At 28.0% G+C, this 24,682-nt stretch overlaps 1 protein-coding gene across 5 annotated transcripts in view; it reads left to right on the forward strand.

Annotated features, from left to right (window-relative positions):
• Positions 1-24,682, forward strand: part of LOC119683551 (tetraspanin-18) — a 62,959-nt gene that overhangs the window by 28,443 nt on the left and 9,834 nt on the right. For 3 of the 5 annotated variants that reach the window (XM_038097269.1, XM_038097277.1, XM_038097297.1), the window contains 4 exons: positions 13,695-13,792; positions 14,460-14,558; positions 16,122-16,181; positions 18,444-18,572. In XM_038097269.1, the coding sequence (XP_037953197.1) occupies positions 13,727-13,792; positions 14,460-14,558; positions 16,122-16,181; positions 18,444-18,572 (354 nt within the window). In that variant the 5' untranslated portion in view covers positions 13,695-13,726. Of the gene's footprint in view, positions 1-9,391; positions 9,444-13,694; positions 13,793-14,459; positions 14,559-16,121; positions 16,182-18,443; positions 18,573-24,682 lie in introns of those variants that run through there. The other 2 variants (XM_038097286.1, XM_038097308.1) reach the window with 2 other exon arrangements.

Genomic DNA, 24,682 nt, shown 5'->3' on the forward strand with positions numbered 1-24,682 from the left:
TAATTTATTTGGAAAGTGAACTTTTGTTGTATTTTTTGTTATTTTATGTGAAGTATTTTGTATATGGAAATGATTTGCGCTTTTATTCTCTATTCATACTTTTCGGGGCCCCTTTTTTTACTGACCTAACCAAGCTGTCATCGTACATAATTAGAAAGTTAGCCAAGTTCATAGAATTGTCAGATTTGTTCACTTTTACCTAATGGGGGAGTCATTGCCGTTCGGCGTTGGTCTTTTTACTAACCATTCAGTCTTCGCTATTCCTGTGGTACCACAACGGTTCATTATTTGAGTTCAAGTGGGGTTTCTTGGACACAAGATCGCCACTTCAACCTATTTAATCCAATCTGATCTAAGCTATATGTTACATACCAGTAGTATTTTTGTTAAAAGCGATGCCGATCTTGATTGTAAGATAGTTTATTGTTATAAAATCAAATGCTGAAGAATGATCAATAATAAAACCGACTCTATTAAAAGCAACATCTGCAAAATTTATCTCTTACAATCCCACACATAATGGACTAATTGTTTACACATAAAAACTAATTATCAATTTCTTATGGCAATTGAGTGCGGAATGTCCATGTTGTACTTGCCTCCATCCAAACTATGAAAAACCTGATTAAAATTCATAATTCGATGCGATAATTAATAAAGTTTATGTAAAATGAAAATCAGTAACCAAAAGAGCAACAACAAGCTAAAGCGTTGGCCCCATTTATAGGCCAACTATAAAAATTGCATAAGCAATAAAGAAAACAACCGAAACAACTTAAAATTCAAGCAATACATATAATTGCAATGATAACAACAATTCATGAAAAGTCTATTAAGTAATGTATAACAAAAACAAAAAAAAAACTTAAAAAATAATACATAATAACAGCAACAAATCAAGACATTTATCAATTTTATTGGTATCATTTCTGTTTAGGCCACAACTTGAGTTTATGCTCAGCGAATAATATTCACAAATCTGTAAATTGAAGCGGTTGCACTGAAGTTAGCCAACTCTCATTGCACATTTGTGTATATGGTTGAGTGTTGCATATGTATGTGGTATGTGTGTGTTTGCAACTGTGCAGACAACTTGTATGTTGCCGCAACATAAAGCCAACAACACAACAACAACGCACATGTTTCTACACATTTTCTGACTTTTTAATGTTGTTTTGTTTTTTTTTTTGTGTGTTTCATGTGAATGTTAGCGGGGAGTAATGATTGCAATTATGCCATTGCTTGCTTATATTATAACCCTTACAGTCAGCCGGCGGCAGCGCTAACTCAATAAGTGGTCTATCTTCGACACAGCCAATCACACGCACACATACATACACACGGTACACATGCGGTAATGGTAATTTCAAATTTTACACGTTAAAGAAAAAGTTAAGCAAAGCAGCATTGCCACTCTTTTTCATATGAAAATTATAATTTGGCTTACGAATTTCCACAGGGCGTTGCATGGGTTCGCATCGAAACTATTTTAATACGCGAACACGTTTATTAACTTCAATTACAAATTTTTGAAATTTACAAACTTTTTAACTATAATTGTTTTTTTTTTTTTTCTTTCAATTTTATTTTGGTATTTATCTTATAATTAGCATAATAGTTTCTACTTTTGGTTATTCATTGATTTATTACCTTTAATTAAATACTTTGAAATGTAAATAGTTTATTTGCTTCTCCTTTTTGTATTGCATGCACAAAACTTACAATATTTACTTTCACTTTTACTCAAAAATTGAATTTACATTTACATATTAGTAATTATCAATATGTATGCATAAACATAAATATACGTTAACATTGAAAATTAGGTTTAAGACACTTCAAGTTCGATTTTTCTTTAAAATATATCTTTATTAATATGTGCTACGTGATGCCAGTAAAGCATTTACCCGTCTGTTTTCATACCAATGCACTTGAGTCCAACCAATTTTTGGAATCGCCCCATTAAAGAGTTCAGGTTTCTTCGCTTTGATTCAGGTTGACTTCAATTAAAAACTCATCAACGCCCAAATTGACTTGACTTCAATCGATTTTTTGATCTGCCCTTGAATTCAATAAGTTTGGCCTAAGATCATCTCATTTAAAACCCCATCCATCCCTAATCCATTCTTACTCCTATATAATCGCCTGACTCCCGCACTGTCATTGCCTATTCATCAATTCGATGAAATAAATTGGATACACTATGACAGGCCAACGACTACATGGCCAATTTACTCCAAATGTAGAACCTTTGACTTTGTACACAGAAGCAAACTAGAAGTATATAGGTTAATATTTGTTTTAACAGGGCACTGGTCTATAAGATAGCGTGGGTTAAGTTCGGCCTACCCTGTAGTATCTCCTGATGTGCATGGCTACTGCCGTTTAAGGAAAAGACACCAGAACACATACTGTGTCTATGTATGGGCTTGTCCAGAACTAGGATTAAGTTTTTGGGTGCCCCCTTTCTTAACAGTTTTGGCAATATTTCCAGCATTACCATTGGCCAGACATTCCCAAACAATACATGACATGACAATATTAATTTTGTTCTATCCATTATAACGAGGAATTATGGAATCAAGTTCTTTTTTTATCTATAAGAAAGATTGACTTCACTTAAGCTAACCTATATCCATCCAATTGTTTTACACAAGTATATCAAAACTGAACATGCTTACATGTAACACACTATCGTGTGTTACAGTATAACATACTTCTAGTATAACGGATAACCAATGGGCAATTTAACGATCGATAAAATTATATCACTAAAATATTTGTTATATAGAATTGTCAAAGCATTATTTAACGAATAATGCTGAAAAAATTATCGAAAAGAATAGAAAGACAGCTTTGTTTAAAAATATTTTACTGTCGACTCTTTCACTTACCATGTCAGAACCAATGTGGACCATGTTAGTTGGCATTGTCTACTCTATTTAGAATATAATCGTTAGAGTGTATGACTAATTATTTTAAATCTAAACTTTGTTATAGATTTTGTTCTTCGGATTGATTTTCGACTTTTATGTGAACTTCTGAATATCACTCATTGTAAATTTACTATCGTGTTATTTGTCTAGCCATACCTTTTCTAATGGTGCATATTTTAGAATAAATTTTGAATATTTTACTATAGTATTAGTATTCATACATTTTATAATGCAAAATTAATTTAAATTTAATAAAATGGAATGAAAAGTAATGACAATTAAAATTGTCTTTAATGTGATAATGGTAGAACCTGTGATAATGTGATAATGCAACTAGAGCTACTGATTTTGCAATCTAAATCTCCGCTTATCATCGCGGAGAGGTCTGATTTGTATTTTGATCTCATGTACTGTAATGATCAAATATCACTCTCAATTCTTGTTGAAATTTTACTATTTGTGAGGATTGTTGAACTATACTGATTACAGCAATAAAAATATAGGGCTATCATTTAGATGAAAATAAACTTATCTAAATTTTCAGTAGGGGATATAATACAGGTATTATGCTGTTCACAGATTTCAATAATACTTTACAGATTTGAACTACTTATAAATAGTATTAATTGTATTCTAAATAATCACATTACATCGATATAATAATAATGGTATTATTCTCTAAATTGCAGACATGTATTAAACCGCAACTGACCTTATTTCGAAAGTTTAAGTGAAAAAAAAATTACAATAAGTTATTACCTTGTGTTGAAAAACATTGTAGGTTCTATAATAGAGAGCAACAGCTAGTAAATTAAAGAAATAATGCCATAAAAAACAAAAAATAATAACAAAAAAATTATAAACAATAATGATTTACTCTAATTTGCATTTCGAACGCAGGTGTTTTTTATAGTCAAGTTCCAATTTTACAGCTGACATGTGATGTCGATAGAAACCACATACACTAATAATACTGGTTGAGTAGGCAGAAGAGATACGAAGAGTGTGTGTACGTATATATAATAAGAAAATAACAATTGCAATATCTACAATTGTAAACTTTACAACAAATAAAAATTACCCACAAATCTTCAAGTCTCAAAGTAATAGCATTAATAGTCATGAATCTATGCGCAGAATCACGAGCTGAAATGTACACATAGACCTGAGAAACACCCACAAAAAAATGTTAAGAAACATAGAAATTTTATTTATTTATTTTAAATTATTTCATATTGTTCCTTAAAACAATTAATAATCGAAAAAAAATATATATATGTATATGTATGAACTTGCCGCACTAACAACAGCTTTTTTTGATGTTTATGACAGTAGAAAGTTATTAAAAAAATTGTTAAAAGGTTAATTACTTTTGTGTTAATAAGTTCTCAGTAAATGAAATAGAAAATAGAAAGTGAATATTTTTGAAACATATTTTCATTACAGTGAAATCAGTCAGTATTCACGCTTAAATTCAAATTATTCACAACATGCAGTTTTCTGTATTTTTTTTTTGTTTCACAATTAATATTTTAAAACATGAAAGTCGCTTTTTAAAATGTAAATATAGAAATAAATTCTCATTTTTAAAAAAGCAGAGAAATTGTTTATACAGTTGGTTTTTTAAAGTTAATTTATTGATAATTCTAATCTTCTAGATATGTTTTATATATTTTTTTATATATTTCTGTATTTACTGCAATTGTTTACAATGGTTTATATTTTTAAATGTTTATAAAATTATTATTATCTCTATATCTCATTAAAGTTTTATATAAAATATCTTGTTCCTATGTTCTCTATTGTTTCTTAATTGTGATTATATTTATTAATAACAATTACAAGGTATGATCGTTGATAGCGCTGATTTAAAGCACATTTAAAACGCTGCGCATATGGTCTAACCATATGAACTGCTTAGTACTTTAGATCACTAACTCGAATTAAATTGGCAAGAAGAGTAAGGCGCTTCATTAATAAATCGTGTGAACTGGATCAAATAAATTTTCTGTGAAGCAATGAATTTCTAGTATTGTAGACATTATTTTAAGTGTTTTAATCAATTTGATTTGTTTTTCTGTAAATTATATTTTTTTTCACAAATTTTAGCTCAAAAGTTTGCTATAATAATAATAATAATAGTATCTTAAATAATTTTGCTATTAATTAGTTTTGTCTATGTGAAATAAATTTTTCTTTCATTCCAACTTATAGAAAACGATGTTGTTTTTATTAAAATCTTATGTCTTACATTAAGACTGAAAAGTTTTCGGAAATTCTCATTTAAAATTCGCGCGCTGTATATTTTTCGATATTTTAAGTTTATGTAGTTTGGCAGCACTGTCCTTAATTACTATGCCAAAAATGAGCTCGATCTGTCAGACAGTTCGTTTACGGCAGCTGTTGAAACCAGTTCACCTCAGTAGTGCGTTGCGAAATGTCTTCGACGGTCGTACGACCGTCCTGGAAGGCTTTGTACCACTCATAAACTTGAGTTTTCGATAAAACTGATTCCCCATAAGCCTTTTGTAGCATTCGCAACGATTCTGCACACGAAATTTCGTTCGAAACACAAAATTTGATGCAAACTCTTTGTTCAATATTTTTTTCCATTGTTTTTTTCGCAACGCCCTACTGAGGTGAACTGGTTTCAACAGCTGCCGTAAACGAACTGTCTGACAGATCGCGCTCATTTTTGGCATAGTAATTAAGGACAGTGCTGCCAAACTACATAAACTTAAAATATCGAAAAATATACAGCGCGCGAATTTTAAATGAGAATTTCCGAAAACTTTTCGGTCTTAATGTATATATCTTAATCTTATATTTTAATCTTATATCTTAATCTTATATATCTTCATCTTATATAATTTAATCTTATATATCTTAATCTTATATCTTATATATCTATCTTAATCTTATATCTTATATATCTATCTTAATCTTATATCTTATATATCTTAATCTTGTATCTTATATATTTTAATTTTATATCTTATATATCTTAATCTTATATCTTATATATTTTAATCTTATATCTTATATAACTTAATATTTTATTTTATATATCTGAATTTTGTATCTTATATATCTTATATCTTAAATCACAAATCAATTTTAAAATTTGAGTGGAATAAGTTTTTCAACTATTACTGATAAAGTCGATGCCTTTTTAATTCTATACTATTTTTTATACTATTCTATACTATTTATACTTAATTTCTAATATATGTATACATCTACTCCAAAATAAACCTGAGTCGTCTCAAATAATACTCTCCGTTTTTTTTGATTATACAAATTAAGTAAACTTTGATTATGTATATGTTGTTTTTAAGGTGTGAATTTTTCATTATGTACTAGGTGATACGAGTATTAACAGATGAATTTTGTATGACATACATATGTTTTTACGAACTAAGTATGAATTTTATTATAGTTACACATTACATATTTTTAGGTTTAATATAGTTTTTCTGATATATTTAAAAATTGGAGAGATCCATAAATGAGAGAGATTTGCATTAATTAATAACATATAATCTAATACTAGACAATGGCGTTACAACTTTAAATATTTTAGTTTCTATGTCAATATTATTAATATATTCATTGTATATGAATAGTTTTAATTTTTATTGTTGTCTCTTAAACTTTTATTACCTAAGGTACCTAACCTAAATTATATTTTCTTCCTTCAACTTTCTATAATTAAGTGTCAGAAGTTCAGTGACTGTGACAAAACGAAGATAATTTCCGAATGACCAATTATTGGTTAAAATTATTTGTTTAAATTCATTACTTCCGTGTTGCAAATCTTTATAAAGTAATAAACATTTTGCCTTGTTGTTTGTTTGTACTTCTTTATAAACAAATTAGTCTTAAAACCTATTAATAGTTGTTTTTGCAAGTAAAAAAATAAACTTTTTGTTAAAAAACCAATTCTTCATATATTTTATATTATTCTAAATTTTTTTTTTTATTAAATTCAATACAATACAAAAAGTACTTCTATTCTCAAAACTTATTTTGTACCATTTTTACGAGTCTACGTTTATTCGTTGGGACGACTAAGTACTGTTTATTTATCTCCCCCATTAAAGATTCAACGTTTGAACAGTGGAATGACTCAGGGTACAACAACGACAATTTTTGTTAATAAAAAGAAAATAATAATATAAATTAAATTAATTATTAACCCGATTCCCACGTTAATAAAATGACTGTAAAAATAGGTTATGAAATCTTAGCACCCGATTTAATTAATTTATTTTAACGAAGGTTTGAAGTAACGACTAAGAGTCGCACGTCTCCCCAGATAAGCAACTGCCGCTACTATTGCTAACAGGGACGCTATGAGCAGATTTCTGTGAGTTATAACAATAACTTTAAACGAATTTGATTGTTAAGAACATTATTGAAGTAAAAAATATTTTTAGATTGGAAGAAAAAAAAAATAGGTTTTAAAACCGGCTTCAGTTATTTTTAAATATGTATTCAGTGACTTTTCCCAATGAATTATTATAGATATAATGGTAAACTTCGAATTATAATATCCATTGTGATATCCGCGGAGAGAGTCTCCTCAGCTAACCTGTACAAACTAAGGTTGTTGACCAAACTAACAATGGTTAGAATTCTAGAACTCATTCGTTCAATAAAAATTATAAAAAGATTTTGATTGAAGATATAGAGCAGAGCAGATACAATGAGTAGAAGATTCTACAAATCACAGCATCTGCGGGTGTTGGTATCCTATAGTCCCATTAATGAAAAGTAGTATTTAACTGATGGTAGTTAATAGGCAATATTTAACAAGTGGTAGTTAAGAAGAGGTAGTTAACAGACGATAGTAACCAAAGCTAGGGAACAAGTGGTAGTTAATAGGTGGTAGTTAACTGATTGTAGTTAACACATGGTAGTTAACAAGTTATGATGATAGTGAACAGATAACGTTCAGTGTGTGTTGAGAAATCAGTAATTACTCGAACTTCAAATTTATTTAGACTGTGAGATTATCATTTTACTTCTTGACTCAAACAAACTGTTCGGACGGAGTCAGTTCAGGTTTTATGGTTCCAAGTACTGATTTAGTTTGACAGACGACGATTGATTGTGGGACTTGGATAAGCAAATACATGCTTAGCTTATTTAATTTAATTTTTTTTTTTTGGTGTAATAATTTTTAGTTTTGAATTTATATTATATTATACACAGATATATATTATATTTTCAAGATAGTAGTCAATTGAGAAATCAGTGATTAATCTGATTTCAAATTTATTTAAACTGAGAAGATTATTGTTTTACTTCTTGGTCCAAATAACCTGTAACCTGGACGGTATTAGGTTTTCTGGAGTCAGTTTAGGCTTTCATGTTTTATGATTGACAGTGCTTTGATATAGGTAGTAGATATATAGTATATCAATTTGACAGGTTAATATCCCGCAAATGTTTGAAATCTTATTAAGAGAGTTCTGTCTTCCTTTGGAAGCATATCACCAGTTTCTCTATATATTAATACATTTACGTGCAAATTGTTTAATTTGGCATAATTTTCTTTAATTTTAAAACATTTTCATTTAACTATTAATTTCTATAACAATTTTAAGAGGTTGCTTTTTTGAGTAAAAACTTAAAACTTATTTGTTGTTGCGGAATTAGCATTTTGGATTTGCTTAATAAATCAGCTTAAGTTTAATGAAAAGAGTTTTCTTTCAATTAGAAACTGTTACGATCAATAACCTTAAATATATATATACAAGTGATTTAGTTTATTGCTAATGACTAAATGTGCTTAAATTGTAATATTATTTTTAGTTAAGTGTTAGAAAAACAAGTACGTTTCCATTCGTTGTCTTGGCTTTAACACTAACAGGTATGAAAAATTTGACCTCATATACTGTGAAGTCTTGTAATTCATTGCGGATAAGTCAATGCATTGAAGTACCGACCATAGTAACTTACATTATTTACTGTTACTGGTTTGTGACTAGAAAAGAAACCTTAGCATGGTCAGCTGAAGTTTCGCATAACCTGTTGGCACCGCTCACAAATCAACTACAGCTGTGCTGATATGTTAAGGTACTTAGCCAGTTTATATTACCCGTACCTTACCTTACCTTACCATTAATGGACTCTATCTTACCTTACTTGTTTTCTGTTCTTGGCAAATCGCTTATAAGCTACACTTATTCACATAACACGTTTGCAACGGTTTTTTTTACTACAAATTGGCGTTACTAATTTTTTTTTCAACACGTTATTACCTCGTTCGATGGACGTTTTTGTTTGGAACGGTTTCAGAGTATCTTTTGTACTTTTACACCGGAAAACCACTGATCAAATGTTTTGTCTTGTAAGATAATATAAAGCTTAGTTAGCTTAGTTAGTCAATTTGTCAAAATAAAATTATTATTTTAAATTATTTAAACAAAATGTCAAAAATTTTGAAAATTTTATTTACTTTTTTTAAGTTTTGGTATTTAATCGATTAAAAGCTAAAGGGTGAGCAAATTCTGATAAGAACATTTTTTTTTTGCGCTTCATGTTTTCATGATTTAACCTTTAGCTTTATAGTATATATATTAAATTTTATTGTATTTTATTTTTTTTTTATTTCGATTAACATTTTTTAAATTCTAACTTTAAAAATCTAATATACGAACGCATATTTGCTAACAAGAGAACGCTAAGCCGCAATGTGCTGCGCTGCTGTACTACTTTAGTGCTTCTGTCAATGGCTCCTGACATTGTTTACACACAGCAAAACGGATTTTCTTTAGAATTATTTCATCTTGTATCTTTTAGTTTTTATGAGCTTCAGATATTTAAAGCACAGTTGCCGTGGCTCGTGTACTGATTCTCATATTCACGGTTTCATGCAACTATTCAAATTTTACTTTTCGCTTTGAGTATTTCCCCTTCTACCAGTTGCACGTGGTTCGTTAATGCTTTATATGCTAATGAGAAAGTTTTCATTCAACGAAAGTTAAAAATTGTTAACATACATGCATATAACAACAACAACAACAACATAATGTGGTAGATACAAAGATATTTAAAAATTGATATACTTTCAAGTGCTACAAATTCTTTGTGCCATCATAAAAAAAAAATTTATTTTTTTTGGATTTTTTTGTTTATATGATAAATGTTTTTTTAAGTTTATATTAATTTGTTAAACACGTTCATGGACTCACGAGCATTGTTGATTTGTCTGATAAATTCATGAAATATAGTATATAATTTTTTAACTTCTTTTATTATTGATGTTAAGTGAAATTCTTTAGAGCAAACGCCGCTTTCCTATTTAAAACTATCTAAACTATTATGACTGCTTATCAAATTTTTTATTATTTTTTTTATAAAGAATTTGATTAATTTTTTTTTTTAAATTAACTTTTTGGTAATTAAGTAAAAGTTTAAAATTGACAAAAAATTATAATTATTTTTATTTAGCATTTTAAATCATCGGGGGTCAGTGCCCGAATGTTAGTCTGATATGGTTTAAGATAAAGTACATAAATACTAAAATTTTAGTATTTTATTTTACTTCCTATAATAAATTATATACTGTAGTCATATTGCAAACTAGATAGTCGATCTTATTCGACAATTAATCTACATGCCTTACTCGGCTTAATAGAAAAGATTTAGTAGAGCTTAGTTATGCTCAGTATAAAGACAAGAATTTGTGTTAACAAATTCTTCATTGTATCATTAACCTTTTAATATATTATTTTACTGATATTACAGTGCATAAGTGTGTGTACATAAGAGTAAAATCACCAGAGACCACTAAACCACCTCTAAGGAATGAATGGAAAAAATTTCCACAGCTTTGTGAAAATGAGAAAAAAATAATAGAATTAGTACTTACCGAGCTTGATTTGACTAAGACTTATCTAAAATGACCAAAAATTATTTGTGGCTTCTTATATGCAAGCAAGAAAAACTTATAATCAACATAGGAATCCTAATAGGGCACTATAAACTAAAATACCACCTTACGAGACTGGGTATACTTATGGATGCAAACTGTAGATTCTGTGAAGAGAATATTCACATGTGTGTATACACGGAATAGGCTCCTGGATATTCTTACGGAAGAGGCAATAAAACTCTGTAAAGTAGGTTCTTTACTACTCTTCATTGAAGCAACATGGCTGAGAGACCTACTCTAACCCCAGAAGGGAGCACAATAGATTCAAGGGTTGTAATACCACATCCCCTAACAACAATAACATATGCAAGCAGTGACGTATTTAGGAGAAATTCAACAAAATACATTTCCCTTGACAGTGAATCTAAAGCAACTAAAACTATACACTTCTGATATTTATTTTCTTATTTATTTTAATTATTTAAATTAATATTTCACATTTACATTTATCGAATCTGTTTTGTATATATTAATAAAGAATTTTTATTAGTTTTCATAGATTTTTTATAGATTTCATAGATTTTTTATAGATTTTTATAGATTTTATAGATTTGTAGAGTTAAGTACAATAATCTAGCATTTATAGCACTCAAACATAGTTCTCAATATAACTACAATATACATTGTAATATTCATATATCTATTTTATGACTACTAGCTAACAAGTCTTTTGACTCTAAAACAAAAAGTTAAATATGAAAGTTTAGTTTAAATGTTTTTGTTCAAGTTACAAAGTTTAATTAAATTATTAAAATTATTAATATGTGATTTGAACATAATATGCAATAACCTAGAAGGTAATACTAAATATTGAACATTAATATATATAACATATATTTGTTTTTGTATTTTAATATTATTATTAACTGGAAATTTTGTTAATTAAATGAAACATTGGAGAAAATTGTTAACCTTTAAATATAACTATTAAAAGTGAAATTAAAAGAAGTGCTGAAACAGTTGGTTTCGGTTTTTGAGAAAGGAGTGTATATAAATAAAGTTTTTGAAAATAATACCAACAATAACTGCTGCTAAAACTTATTATAAATAATTATTATAAATCTTTAAAAAAAATAGTTTCTAGTAGATCCTTTCGAGGAGCAATCCTATTACTGTTTATTAGAATGAACTGGGAAAGAATGTCGGCGAAGAATAGTACCTAGTATATTCCCCCTTGGCACAATTCGCTAACTGTTGTTGATGTTTAGCGAACTGGGAAAGAACTATTATATTCCCCCATTTTCACAATCCTTTATCTCTTATTATAATTAATTCATTAAACTATAAAAAAAACTTTCACAAAAAATATTTTCTAATATACGGCCCCATGTCAAAATATTTTATCTTGTGTTAGAATTAATTTATATATTACTATAATGTAACTCTTATTAAAAAGAAATATAATCTAGTGTATTATACAACCTCTCTTCGCACAATTTTGGCTAGGTCACTGAAGAAGGGGTTGACTATTTGTGGTTGCGAAAGTCAATACATCTAAAACACATACGTTTTTGAGATTTTGATCAAATTTATATATTAATATATTATTTAGAGATTGCTACTAGGTGTGTGAAATACATCATACAAATATCTTTCACGTGAGATCTTAAATCCTTTTGAGATTATTTTCGTTGACGTGTCTGAATATAGCTAGCAATATTTTGGCCATAACTTAACGGATGTTTATTAAGATATTTCAATAAGTCGAATGTTTGTGGATTGTTCGCATAAACACGATCCTTTGTGTGACCACGTAAAACATAGTTCAATCGTGACAAATTGTCTAGCCTAGGAAATTTTTCCCGCAATAAATGCGAAACAGATCGTTTTCTGTGGTTTGTGGCACTGTCCTATTAAAATCACATAGTTTCCACATTCACATTTTCAATTTCGCACTAAAATAACTTGGTAATAATTTTGTAACATTTAAAATTGACAGCTTGTGCCATAGTTTCGCCGTTGTCTAAAAAATACCGCCTATCATACCTCTGGACAGTTTCTTCTGAATTTTTAATGTATAAAATACAACAACTATGTTTGTTGATATAGTAACCGAGCGAAAACTGAGACCCATAAACGAAGAAAAATAGTGGTAAAGAACAATCCACCTTATGGTGGAATACTGCCAAAAATGGAATATTAAAATTAACAATGATAAAACCAAGGCTATATTCATAACACGACAGAGAATTCGGCATCTTCCAGGAGTGAGCATCAGTGGCACGGAGGTACGGTGGGAGGAAACCATATAATATAACATAACATACAGTAAAGCCTCAAATACTGCCATAAAGCAATTACAGATAGCACAAAATCTGGCTTTAAGAAGACTAATTAAGATTCCTTGGTATATTAGAACAACAAACATGCATAGAGATCTAAGGATTGACTCAGTGAAAAAATATATCAACGATAGAGTCCTAAATTTATTTACAAAAGTCGATGCGTTGCCCAACCCCGCCCTAACAAACCTTAAGTCCACCTCAGGACGCAAAGGAAGATATGCTGATCTACGGTCCGTCAGCAGTTAAAAGATAAATAAATGATAATAATTCTAGTATAGTTAAAGCTTAGTGTGGGGCACAGATAAGCCTTCTAGTCACAAAAGAGTAAAAGTGCGCAATAGTACTAACTCAAACCACAACAACAACAACAACAACAAAAGTAAAATATAGTAAAAAAAATAGGTCCTGACATTATGTTCCAATATTCATAGTATTACAATTTTTAAGTAATAAATAATTATTTCTTATATGACACATTATAGTATGAATAAATAATTAATATAAATGTTTATATTTTTTTGATTTCAGACTAAACGCAAATAAAATAATTCTCTGGCAAGATGACGACTGACTGTGGGACTTGGATAAGCAAATACATGCTTTGTTTATTTAATTTTATATTTTTTGTAAGTATTTATATTATAATAATATAATATGATGCTCTATATTATAACAAATAATTGACAGATAATTAAATCTGTCAATTATTATTAAAGTAATAAATAATAATAAATATCGGTGTAAACTATAAGAATTACCGGTGCGCAAGATAAGATACTTTCGTCTTTATGTTTTTTTATTTTATTGATAAGATATTGGTACCGCTTCTTTGAAAACATATTAAATATTTTACCGACGTGCAGTACGTTTTGAGTTGAGAAACACTGGTCTAAACGATTATTTCTACATTTTAGACGTATTAGACAATAATAGAGAATAATTAAAAATAACCTATAAAATGTAAAAATAAAAAATAAATATTAAAATAAAAACACAACTATGTGATGTTATACAAGTAAAAGGAATAAAAAAAATTATTAGTTAATTCATTGTCTGGATTTGAATAATTTTTATGCATTGTGAGCAAACGTGTTAACTCATAGATTTTTTTAAATTTAGTTTCGACTTCATGTTCATTGACTTTCATTGTTATTGCGGTCAAAAAAATGTTTTATTAAGTTTACTACTCATCTACAGATTTGAAAGCATGTTTTTAATTAATTAATCGTTTTATCTTTTTTTTTTATAAATTTGATTTATAAATTTTAATTACTTAATTGCTTGCTTTTTCAGGTACTTGGAACGATTATGCTCGGCGTCGGTATATGGTTATGTATTGATAAAGCTTCTCTAATTGTGCTACTCAAACTGGTCGAAGGGAAACATATCAATGTAAGTGAAAAATTTAATTAATTACATTTTTCTTTATCTTCATAAACAAATAATTTGTTATTTGTTTGTGCAATTAATTTTCTGCATAAATATTTTGTAATGGGTAGTTTTGTATCTTAATTGAAGTATTTACTTTGTTTTCCTGAATGTAGAATTTTAAATTAATTTTAAAAAGACATCCATATATATATATAATTACAAATTCATTGCAACCTCTGCTACTCGATTATGAATCCCTACATTAGGAAATCTACTGAAATAATATTGTGGAATATTAAAATTTGGCTCTACAAGTTTCGGACAACTGTACTGCGATATTGTAAATATACCATCTTCTATTCAATTTGAATTTGATTCTCATTAAAGAGTACTACCTTCTTCTATTTAAGATAGAAGTAAATAAGTAAAGTAAATGTAAAGTAAAGTCATTTATTCCTGTTATATATCTTTGACTCATATCTTCGATTTATCAATAAATTAAAAACTATTTTTTAATAGATTATGCCTGGTAATTTATTATCAAACCCAGTATGCCCACTGACAGCAGGACGATCAGACAATATACCCAACAACAAAAAAAACGGATATATAAAAATAGGTTACAAAAATCTGAGGCTATCACGCCTTCACATCGATTCCGGACTATATTTGTTGCAACTGAATGCTCAACTGATTTTCTTTTGATACTTCCATTAATAACTGTTTTGACTCAACTAAGTTAGGGTCAATTCATATGGTAAACCGCTAAACTGTTGCTTTGTACTTCATTATGTTATATATCTGTTCACTTGTTCTATGATATACACAAATCTGAAATCCAATTGAAAAATATCCTATTGGTGTTGTTAAGCTTCTAAACCTTAACACAAGTTAATCTAAATCTTCATATTCTCAGTTTCTACAACTAATACAAGTTATTCTATTCATTCTTTTTCCTTACCTTATTCTTTGTTCCAAAATTTTTCATTTATTCTCTAAATCTCTCTATACTTTTTTTCGTCCTATTCTTCCTTAATATCGTATTCTTTAGTCTCAAGTCTTTCTTTCTATCCTTACGCTTCCTAAGCTCCTTAACGTTCATACAGATAAGAGTAGATTTCCTTACGTTCTTCCTTCACCCCATCCTTTCCCTTTACCTTATATTTTGTCCCAATCCTTTCCTTTTATGCTGATAACCCATAAGTTTTTAAGCTTTTTTATAGACTAAATAGACTAAATGTCTTCATAATCTTCTTTCACCCCCATCCTTCCTCATTACGTTATTCACTGTTCCAAATCATTCCCTTTCAGCCTTATTCTTCTTTATATGGTTGACTGAAGAGCGGGCGCACTTTCTTCGTATTAAGACTTGCCAAATCGATTATAACAACAACTGTAGTGCAGGGGTGAAATATTGGAAATTATTTATAGTAGTTTATTATATTATTTTGAATTTAATGTAATAACATTTAAATTAGAATGTTGTTAGATAATTAATTAAATACTTGTATGCCATTACCATAATAATACCATATATTATTATTGTGTCATTCATAATTGTAATAAAACTTATATGTTTTTCAGGAAATCGATCATTTAATCAAGAAAGAAGTTTTCCTCAAAATTCAAGAAGTTTTTTTTCATGTAATTTTATTTTGTTCATTTATTTGGTTGCTTTATATTATTAAATTAAATTTATACTATTAAATTGTATAAAAAAATTACTTAGATTTCTTGTAATTTTTTATTATAGAAAACAAAATATAAAACTTTTTAATGTAAGCAATGTTTTATAATACATTCGTCTAGCTTACATGTTTCAAACACGAAATGTCCTTTGTAACACTTATTTAGTTCCGTGCGATAGAATAAAGTCTGATAGAAAAGTTTTGATTGTACACCATAACATTTTATGTCCTGAAATATGTACTACATGTAGCATGTCCATAAGTACTCAACACGTTTCTAATACATAAACAATTCAAATAACACCCTTTCAGTGACATTTGAACAAATGGTTCGTTATTAATTTACATCAAAAAATGGAGCTATACATTAAAATATAAACTAATTTCAGTTAATTTGAAATGCATTTTTATTGCATTTGAACATAGAACCTAAAAATAACAACAATAACAATCCAAAATAACAAAATTATTAACGGTCATCGAACCCCTGAATAGGACATTGTTTAGATATTTCGTTCATTTACGTCCTTAAAAGGAATAATAGCGTTAATATTTAAAATTCAGCAATTATAGTTATAAGTTAAATTAATTAGTCTTATTATTACGACTATAATTAAATTCATTACTACAATGTATGGCCACGAGTTCATATATATCATGTGTTCAATTATTATTTTATGCAATGAAAATTAAATTTCTTTCACTGTAATATACTATTATATTTATTGATTACAAAAAAATTATTTTTTCTTTATTATTATACTAATACAAATATTGGCAATATAAATAAAGTTAATATTTTTAAAATTATAGATAAACAAATTATTGAAAGAGTCCCAAATAACAATCAACTTAATAATCCTCTTTCAATAATTCATTCATACAAATAATAACCCAAATATTCCTTTTAATATAATTCATCTATCAATGCTAAAGTATTTCTGAGTTTTGTATTTTTAAAACACAGATCTAGATACTAGATACAGACATCTAGATACATAGACATCTGATGTCAAGTTTATTTTAGTAAGAAAATATTGTACTATAGATATCAGAACAATCTATAATATGAGGTAACAATATGCACAATGTATTTATTTAGATGCTTTCTGGTTTTTAATATAATTAAAGAGTTTACGATGCAGCTTTACACTACATGTGTGTATTTATCATAACCTCTCAATTAAAATATTTTAATTTATACCGGGTCACGAAGGATGTGGTCTATTGTTGTAATCACCAAATACCTTTAATTGCTTATACCATTGAACAATTTTCCTTGGTATTAAATCCGACCTCGACCTTTAAATATTTTGTTTAAACTACAATAATTGCTACAAATTAAGTTTCTTAATCAATCCATTTGCCATATAAGAGGAACCTGAAATAATGAGTTAGACTCTAAACAATTTAACCAATCAAAATTTCTCATTTTTTGTCCACAAAGCCGACTTTGTCACAGTTTGTAGGGTTGTATAACTTCAGAAGACTCACTTAAGGGTTTAGAAAAATATTTGTATGAAAACATATAATTTATAAAAAAAAATTTATTATATCCCGTAAAAATTTGTTTAAAACAATTTTAGAGTGGTTTGAACCTCAAAACCCTTCTTGTATTTGTTTACTCCACTCATTATTGTATCACATACCTATTTATAATTATTAATCACCTATTACCATAGGCTTCAAAAACAGTTTAATGCAGCTTATTTAAATAGTAATTAAGTCCACTTATATTGTTTGATTCAGTTCATGAGATAAGGTTTCTATAATAGAATTCGAGTTTGAAATATTGCGTGGTTTTAGTTTCAGTCCGTTAGACGATTCTCATGCATATTGTTTGTGACCTTCCTTCCTTTAATATTTGAGGTTAAGTCTAATCTTTCAAGAATTTTAAGTAAAAAATTTGTCAAAGTTCAGATATATTCAAAAATAATGACCTTTTAAAATTGGTTTCTTTTTATTATTAAATTCTTTATCTCTTTTGACAAGAATAGTCGTAGTAGATACTGATTCATAGCAATGTATCTATTTGTTATTGTTATTATTGCTACTGTATCTCATTCTCTTTAATTGCTTAAATTAAATTATTTGTACGTCGTTCGTTTCGTTAGTAATTTAATATTTTTATTTGTAGTATTTAAATATTTGTTGTAGAAGTTTCAGCAATTATTCATTATACATTATTCAATTCTTTACTAATTAAATTTTACTTTAGGATTTTACACAACCACAGGTCATTGAACAGATGGCCTATGTTTTGATTGCCATCGGAGGAATTATGTTTGTTCTAAGTTTTCTTGGCTACTGTGGAGCGATACGAGAATCGCGTTGCTTCTTAATGACAGTAAGTACAAACTATGATTTATATATCCGCATTTAAATCGATCGTTCTTACATAAATAAATGTTTAGATAATTTTTTATTTAAATTAAATTATGTTTTTATAAACGTTTAAAATAAATTTAAAAATATATATAGAAATATTATTTGATGAACATTACAATTACCACAACATTTGAAAGAAATTTATTGTTAAGCTGTATGTAAATTAATCTAAACAAAATGTGAAAATGTCAATAAACAAATAAATTAAAAAATTTAATGTTATTGGCAGTTTGGCAGTAAGTTAAGCTTAACGAAATAATTTACACAAATTTTCACTGTGTAAAGTGTAACCACAAATAACACAAATAACCACATCAAAATGTAAGTATCTCTATATTCATCTGTAGATTCAGTTTATAATATCTGATTAAACGTTGTATCTACAAAAGCGAAATAAATTTGCTTTGACATAAGGATTTAATCAAAAACTTTCTTTAAGTTCAACTTCTTTCTCTATTTTACGTGAATGCATTTTTATTGTTTGGGCTTTGTACGCTTTGTGGAAGGTGCAACATCGTCCAAATTTGAAACCAGCACTGCTGTCTCTGCGTCACGTGCAAGTCTCAAGTGCATGACATGACTTAAAAGGAGAAAGTTTTTACAAAAAAAAAAAGATTTTTTTTATGAAAAACGAAAATAATTGTGCATATTTGACAAAAAAATTTTTTGATAGATAATTTCTTTTAGAGGCGTTTCATTATGAATAATTTCTATTGAAAAGTGTAAAAATACAATTTAAAAATCAAATTGTTATAAATTGGATACAAGTTATTATTCACTTATCTCTCAAAAAGGTATTTAAAACAAAAAACAAAAACCCAACCTTAAACCTAAGACCTAAGCCAGCTAGCAGTAAAGGTACTTAATTCACCTCTGATGATATCAAGACTGGTGATAGATGATTGATTTTATGGTTTTCTGGTTTGGTGATGAAGTTTGGTCTTGAAAAGTTAAATATTCTTGGTGAATATAAGCAAATATAGATTTTATGCTTCTCTAGTCACGTTGGAATTCTCGACAAAGCAGTTAGAGAAAAACTTGTCAGGAAAGTATAGTCTCATTGCTTGTAGACCCGGATTCAGTTTGTGGTTTAGGAAAAGATCATTTCTCAACAATAGAAGAGAAGAAACAGTTAAGGCTGTACTAGGGAAATCTTCTCGTGCAATCATCATCATTAAAGTCAATAATAGAAGAGAAGAAACAGTTAAGGCTGTACTAGGAAAACCTTCTCGTGCAATCATCATCATTAAAGTCACTTATAGGAATGTTCAAACTAAAACTATAGAATGATTGTATGTGACTAAGTAAAGATAAGGAATTCATAAACGAATCTTGACAGGGCACTAAATTTCCAGTTTTTTAAAGTAATAATCCTTCAAAGGTTTCATAACATTGGGTTATCACCTTAGGAAACTGAGAACTTAGTGGAATGGAATTTGTAGATTTTGTGGGGAAAAGTATAAGACCATACAACATATTCAAGAACTGATGCATAAACTAGAGAAATAAAAATGGATGAAGAAATAGCTTTAAACGGATAAAGAAATAAACCTAGATAAAATAGGTTTAATACTACCATATATTAAATAAATTTTTCTAAGAGAAATGTTATGAATCCATGAAGATATAGGTTGCAAAGCAAAACCTATCTTTTAAGCTACAAAACTATAATTATATATAGGAAAATTAATAAATATGAAAGACCTCTTATTATATTTTTATTGGGATAATATAATTTTTACTGTAGATAAAGTTTGAACTGTTTGAACACACTCACCCTCCACAATTACTGTTATTTGATTTATAAAATTACAATGAAATTTATATTAAAATAATTATTTTTGAACTTAATGTTTAAGTATGTTTACTTCCTCCTTAGTTCTGTATATTTTAGACTAATTCGTTTATCGTGATTGAGATATATTTAAATAAGGGAAGTATTTGGTCTAACATATATGTTATTTACATTGGGTATTCTAACATAAAACATAAGTTAAATTTCATTGTTGCAAAGTATAAACATGCATTTAATATGATTAGTTGATATGATCTTTGGTTATAACGATTTTTTCTCTTCCACTTCCACTTTATTTTTATAATGATTAGTACTCTTCCAACAAGGTGATGCACTCTGTCACAAATTGATGATACAGTATTATTGTAACACGTTAAGAAATCTTAACGTGTTAAGAATGCGTTTATACGTGCGTCTCTTACTTAATCGGTTTAAATTAACGCGAGTCAAAATATCATATAAAACAAGCATATGTTTCACATACTTTATTAAATGTATTATTATGTACATTTACTTCAAAATGTAGTTTTTTTTGTCATAAATATCTACTTAAATTTGTATTAATATTTGTATATACTGTATTTAGTAATATTTGATTTAATATATCGACCGAACTAAATGTGTAAAACCGTCTAATACAAAACTTACGTAGAGGTTTAAGTCTATCTGGTATCGCTAGGCTACAATATGTTGCGTATTTACGTGATATACGGCCATCTAGATCAATATAGGTAAACTGTGTTCTTATATCGTAATAGTTTTTTCTATAGGAATTTAACAAAATTATCTTCTTTGATCATTTATCTCATTTACTGCTTTTTCTACGATAAAGTAATGAATGTCCTTTGTAAATTAAAGTGAATATAGAAATATTTTTTTTTATAAAAAATTTTTCTTTCGTCCTTTAACTGTAATATTTCTATAAGCAATATTTTTTATGTTGACCTTTTTTTGAACTTACGTACATCGTTCCACTTTTGAATAGTTTTGCGACTTATAAATTTTCATACTTCCGTCTGGTTAATTTTGGCCAAATTAGGTCTATTACGTTTGACTTCTTTTAAGCCCAATTTAATCTGCATTTATTTCCCTTTCGCATACATATTTTCTTGCTGCTAATTGGGCTTTCCAATGTAGTCTCACATTTTCTCATTTTCATGTCATTTTGAAACCCATGAAAATGCAGTATGAATCGGTAAAGTTTGTAATTTATTTATTTAAGTTACTTTCATTTTAGATTGACATTTTTTTTTTTTTTTGCAAAAATACTATTAAATATATTAATGTTGTTTTTAAATGTTATAAATGTTTTAATTGCTTTTATTTTTTATTAACATTTGTTAAATTATAATTTGTACCTGTTATACTTATAAATATAATCTACCAGTTGTTACTAAAATTTTGTAATACTTCATTTGTTCAGTCCCGTCCATTGGCAGAGTATCTACCGGTATTACCCATTTTTGTCTTTCTTAATTACTTGCCACATTACAAATGTTTTTAGTTGTTACACATTATGCAGTACATTGACCGGGCATGCGTAACCAACTGAGACTAAAATGTTGCCCAAAAGCGTGATTTTAAGTAGCAAATAAATGCAAATTAGTCAAGAGTAGCTATAGTTACATATATATATATACAAATAGTAATATACGAGCATAAAAGCCATTAAAGTTATGCTACATCTTGTTTTTATAGCCCAATACAGCAAGTCATAAATATTTTTTTCAGACTTAAATGGCTGTTTTTTGAAAGCTTAAAATGTATTTTCGGAAGCAATTCTACATACGTACTGATTTCTTAATGTTTAAAGCTTTTATTTTATAAATAAACTTACGGTTTATTATGACAGATCGGCAGATATCCTTCCACTACCTATAATTAAACCGTAAGAGATGAGAATAAAAATACTTGTTGTTTCTTGCGTACTGATGAACAGGCTTGAGAAACTGTCAATAAAGTACTTCCTTAAAAACCTATTTCTTCTGGAAACCAAAGCTGAACAGCTACAAAGAAATTGCTTAATTGTTTCTTATTCTTGTTAGTTTTCACAACTACTACAGTGAGAATTAAATAGAATCTAAAAGTAACATATCTGAAGCTGTTTCAGATACCGCCAAATATCGTTATCGTTATTTATATTCAATGTAAATGCATTAATGTATCCTTTTCAGTTTTATATTTAATGCAATTTCAATTATAGATAATAACTCTTAATTATTTTTTTTTTAATTTAGAGTAAATTTCTGTACAATCCATTTTTCAAAAAAATTAAACTAAAAAGTGCAGAATTAACAGTTAATAATGTAGCATATCAGTTCCATTTGTTTTATATTTACTGAAATATTTATTATAATAAAAACTATTTGTTGAAAATTAATATACAGTAATCTCCCTATAACGCGGTAGATTGGTTCCGTATTATAGGAAAATGCGTTATAGGGTTATTCCCGTATATCCCGTATACACACGTGCAAAGGTACGTGAAACCAATTACGAATAGTACAAATCCCCGCATTATACGGGAGAATGCCCGTGTTAACCGAGGGATTGAAATCACGTAATATGAAAACGCGTTATAAGGGTACCTCGTTATAGGGACGATTACTGTATATGTATTAAGTTTCTTTTAAGGGCCATGTTATGTAAAGTTTTTTAGGCACGGTATTCAGTGAGAGAAAAAACAATATGTCGGTTCAAATTTCGGCATGAGAGCCGGTCTATTTGTGCCTCGACACTTAAACAACACTTAGTTAGCAGTGTTGTTCAGTAATAAATTTCAGAATTTGCGCAAATTACTACAATTTAAATACGTTTTGGAAAAAAATGGTACAGCTTATTTTATAAACAGTTAAGTATTTAATTGTTACACTTTCCAATTTTAAGAAAAGACATATAATTGTGTAAGTACTGTTAATTGTTATTATAAGATAATATTATAATAAATTAACATTATTAAAGCCTATATAAGTTTTTTCTTTCTGGTTATTTTTGATGGCAAAATGAAAGTGAGTTTATCTACATTTCCTTTTAAAATTAGGCATTACCAAGAAGTAGTAAAAATATAAAATTGGCAATATTGATGTGACTGTCTACATAACATATATTTTTGTCATAGCCTGAGACACTCTACATAACATGGCCCTAAGCAAATAATTTTAATAATTTTTGCATTATTTGTTCTTATATACTTCATTTAATTCATTTGCCAATTAAACTATGATTATTCGCAATCATATAACAATTTTATATATATGAACTCTCAGTTACTTCCTTGTATTATTTGTGTTTCTTACCATACATATAAGTTTACCAACACTTTGTATTACAGTCCATTGTCAGATGCTTCGCAGTTCTAAAAATCGTTCTAAATAGAATATGTTCCTTCTCTTAACGTTTCTTTAAAGGATCGTTTTTCATATAACTTAATTGTTTATAGCATAATTCATAAAAATATTGTAAAATTATTCATATTTAGTATTATTAAAAAAGTGTAAGATTTAGATTCGCTGTGGAAAGCCATAAGCATAAGAAAAAACTTGCCTGAATCTTCAGATACAATTAAAAACCTTTAAAATATATTTTTCTAATTTAATTAAATAATTTTTAATAATAAGCAGCACTATTAACTTTTAAATAAAAAACATCCAATTCCTTATCGTTTAAAATTTTAAAATATATATTCGAATCTTCATTCGGTTCTTTATATTGAAACTTTTTCACATCCTTATCCACGTCTTCATCCACAAAATTGACAACAATTACAACAAAAATTGGTTGTGTAAGGACTATCATATAAAGACTATCATATGATGAATGGTCAGTCCACTTTTACGTCATTTTTGGTCATGTCCAAATGGCATGTTATAGAAAAAATCATATCACAATTGTTAATCTTGATATGGTGACAACCTATAATAGTTGTGCCTAAACCATAATTGATACTCCTTAATATGGAAAAATATCCATATCTACACAAAAATATGGGTATTTGCTCTTAAAAGTACCAAATTCTGACATCGTCCCGAGGCACTATCACCGAATTTTAATGTAAATTTCTATGTTTTTCTTATTAATAATTTATTAATATACTTTGAAAATAACAACAATTTCATGTGTGATGTGACCATAACAGTCTGTATGACATGCGCATAAATGAAAATTTGTGTTTTGACAGTTAAAAGCAAAAGAAAAAAAATTTTTATTGAAGAAATATAACAACAACAACAAAAAATTTTTTAAAAAAACATTGAAAAATTGTTCTACAAAAGTTG

This window comes from Teleopsis dalmanni, chromosome 1 (genome assembly GCF_002237135.1).
Source record: "Teleopsis dalmanni isolate 2A chromosome 1, ASM223713v2, whole genome shotgun sequence".
In the NCBI taxonomy this organism is placed as follows: Eukaryota; Metazoa; Arthropoda; class Insecta; order Diptera; family Diopsidae; genus Teleopsis; species Teleopsis dalmanni.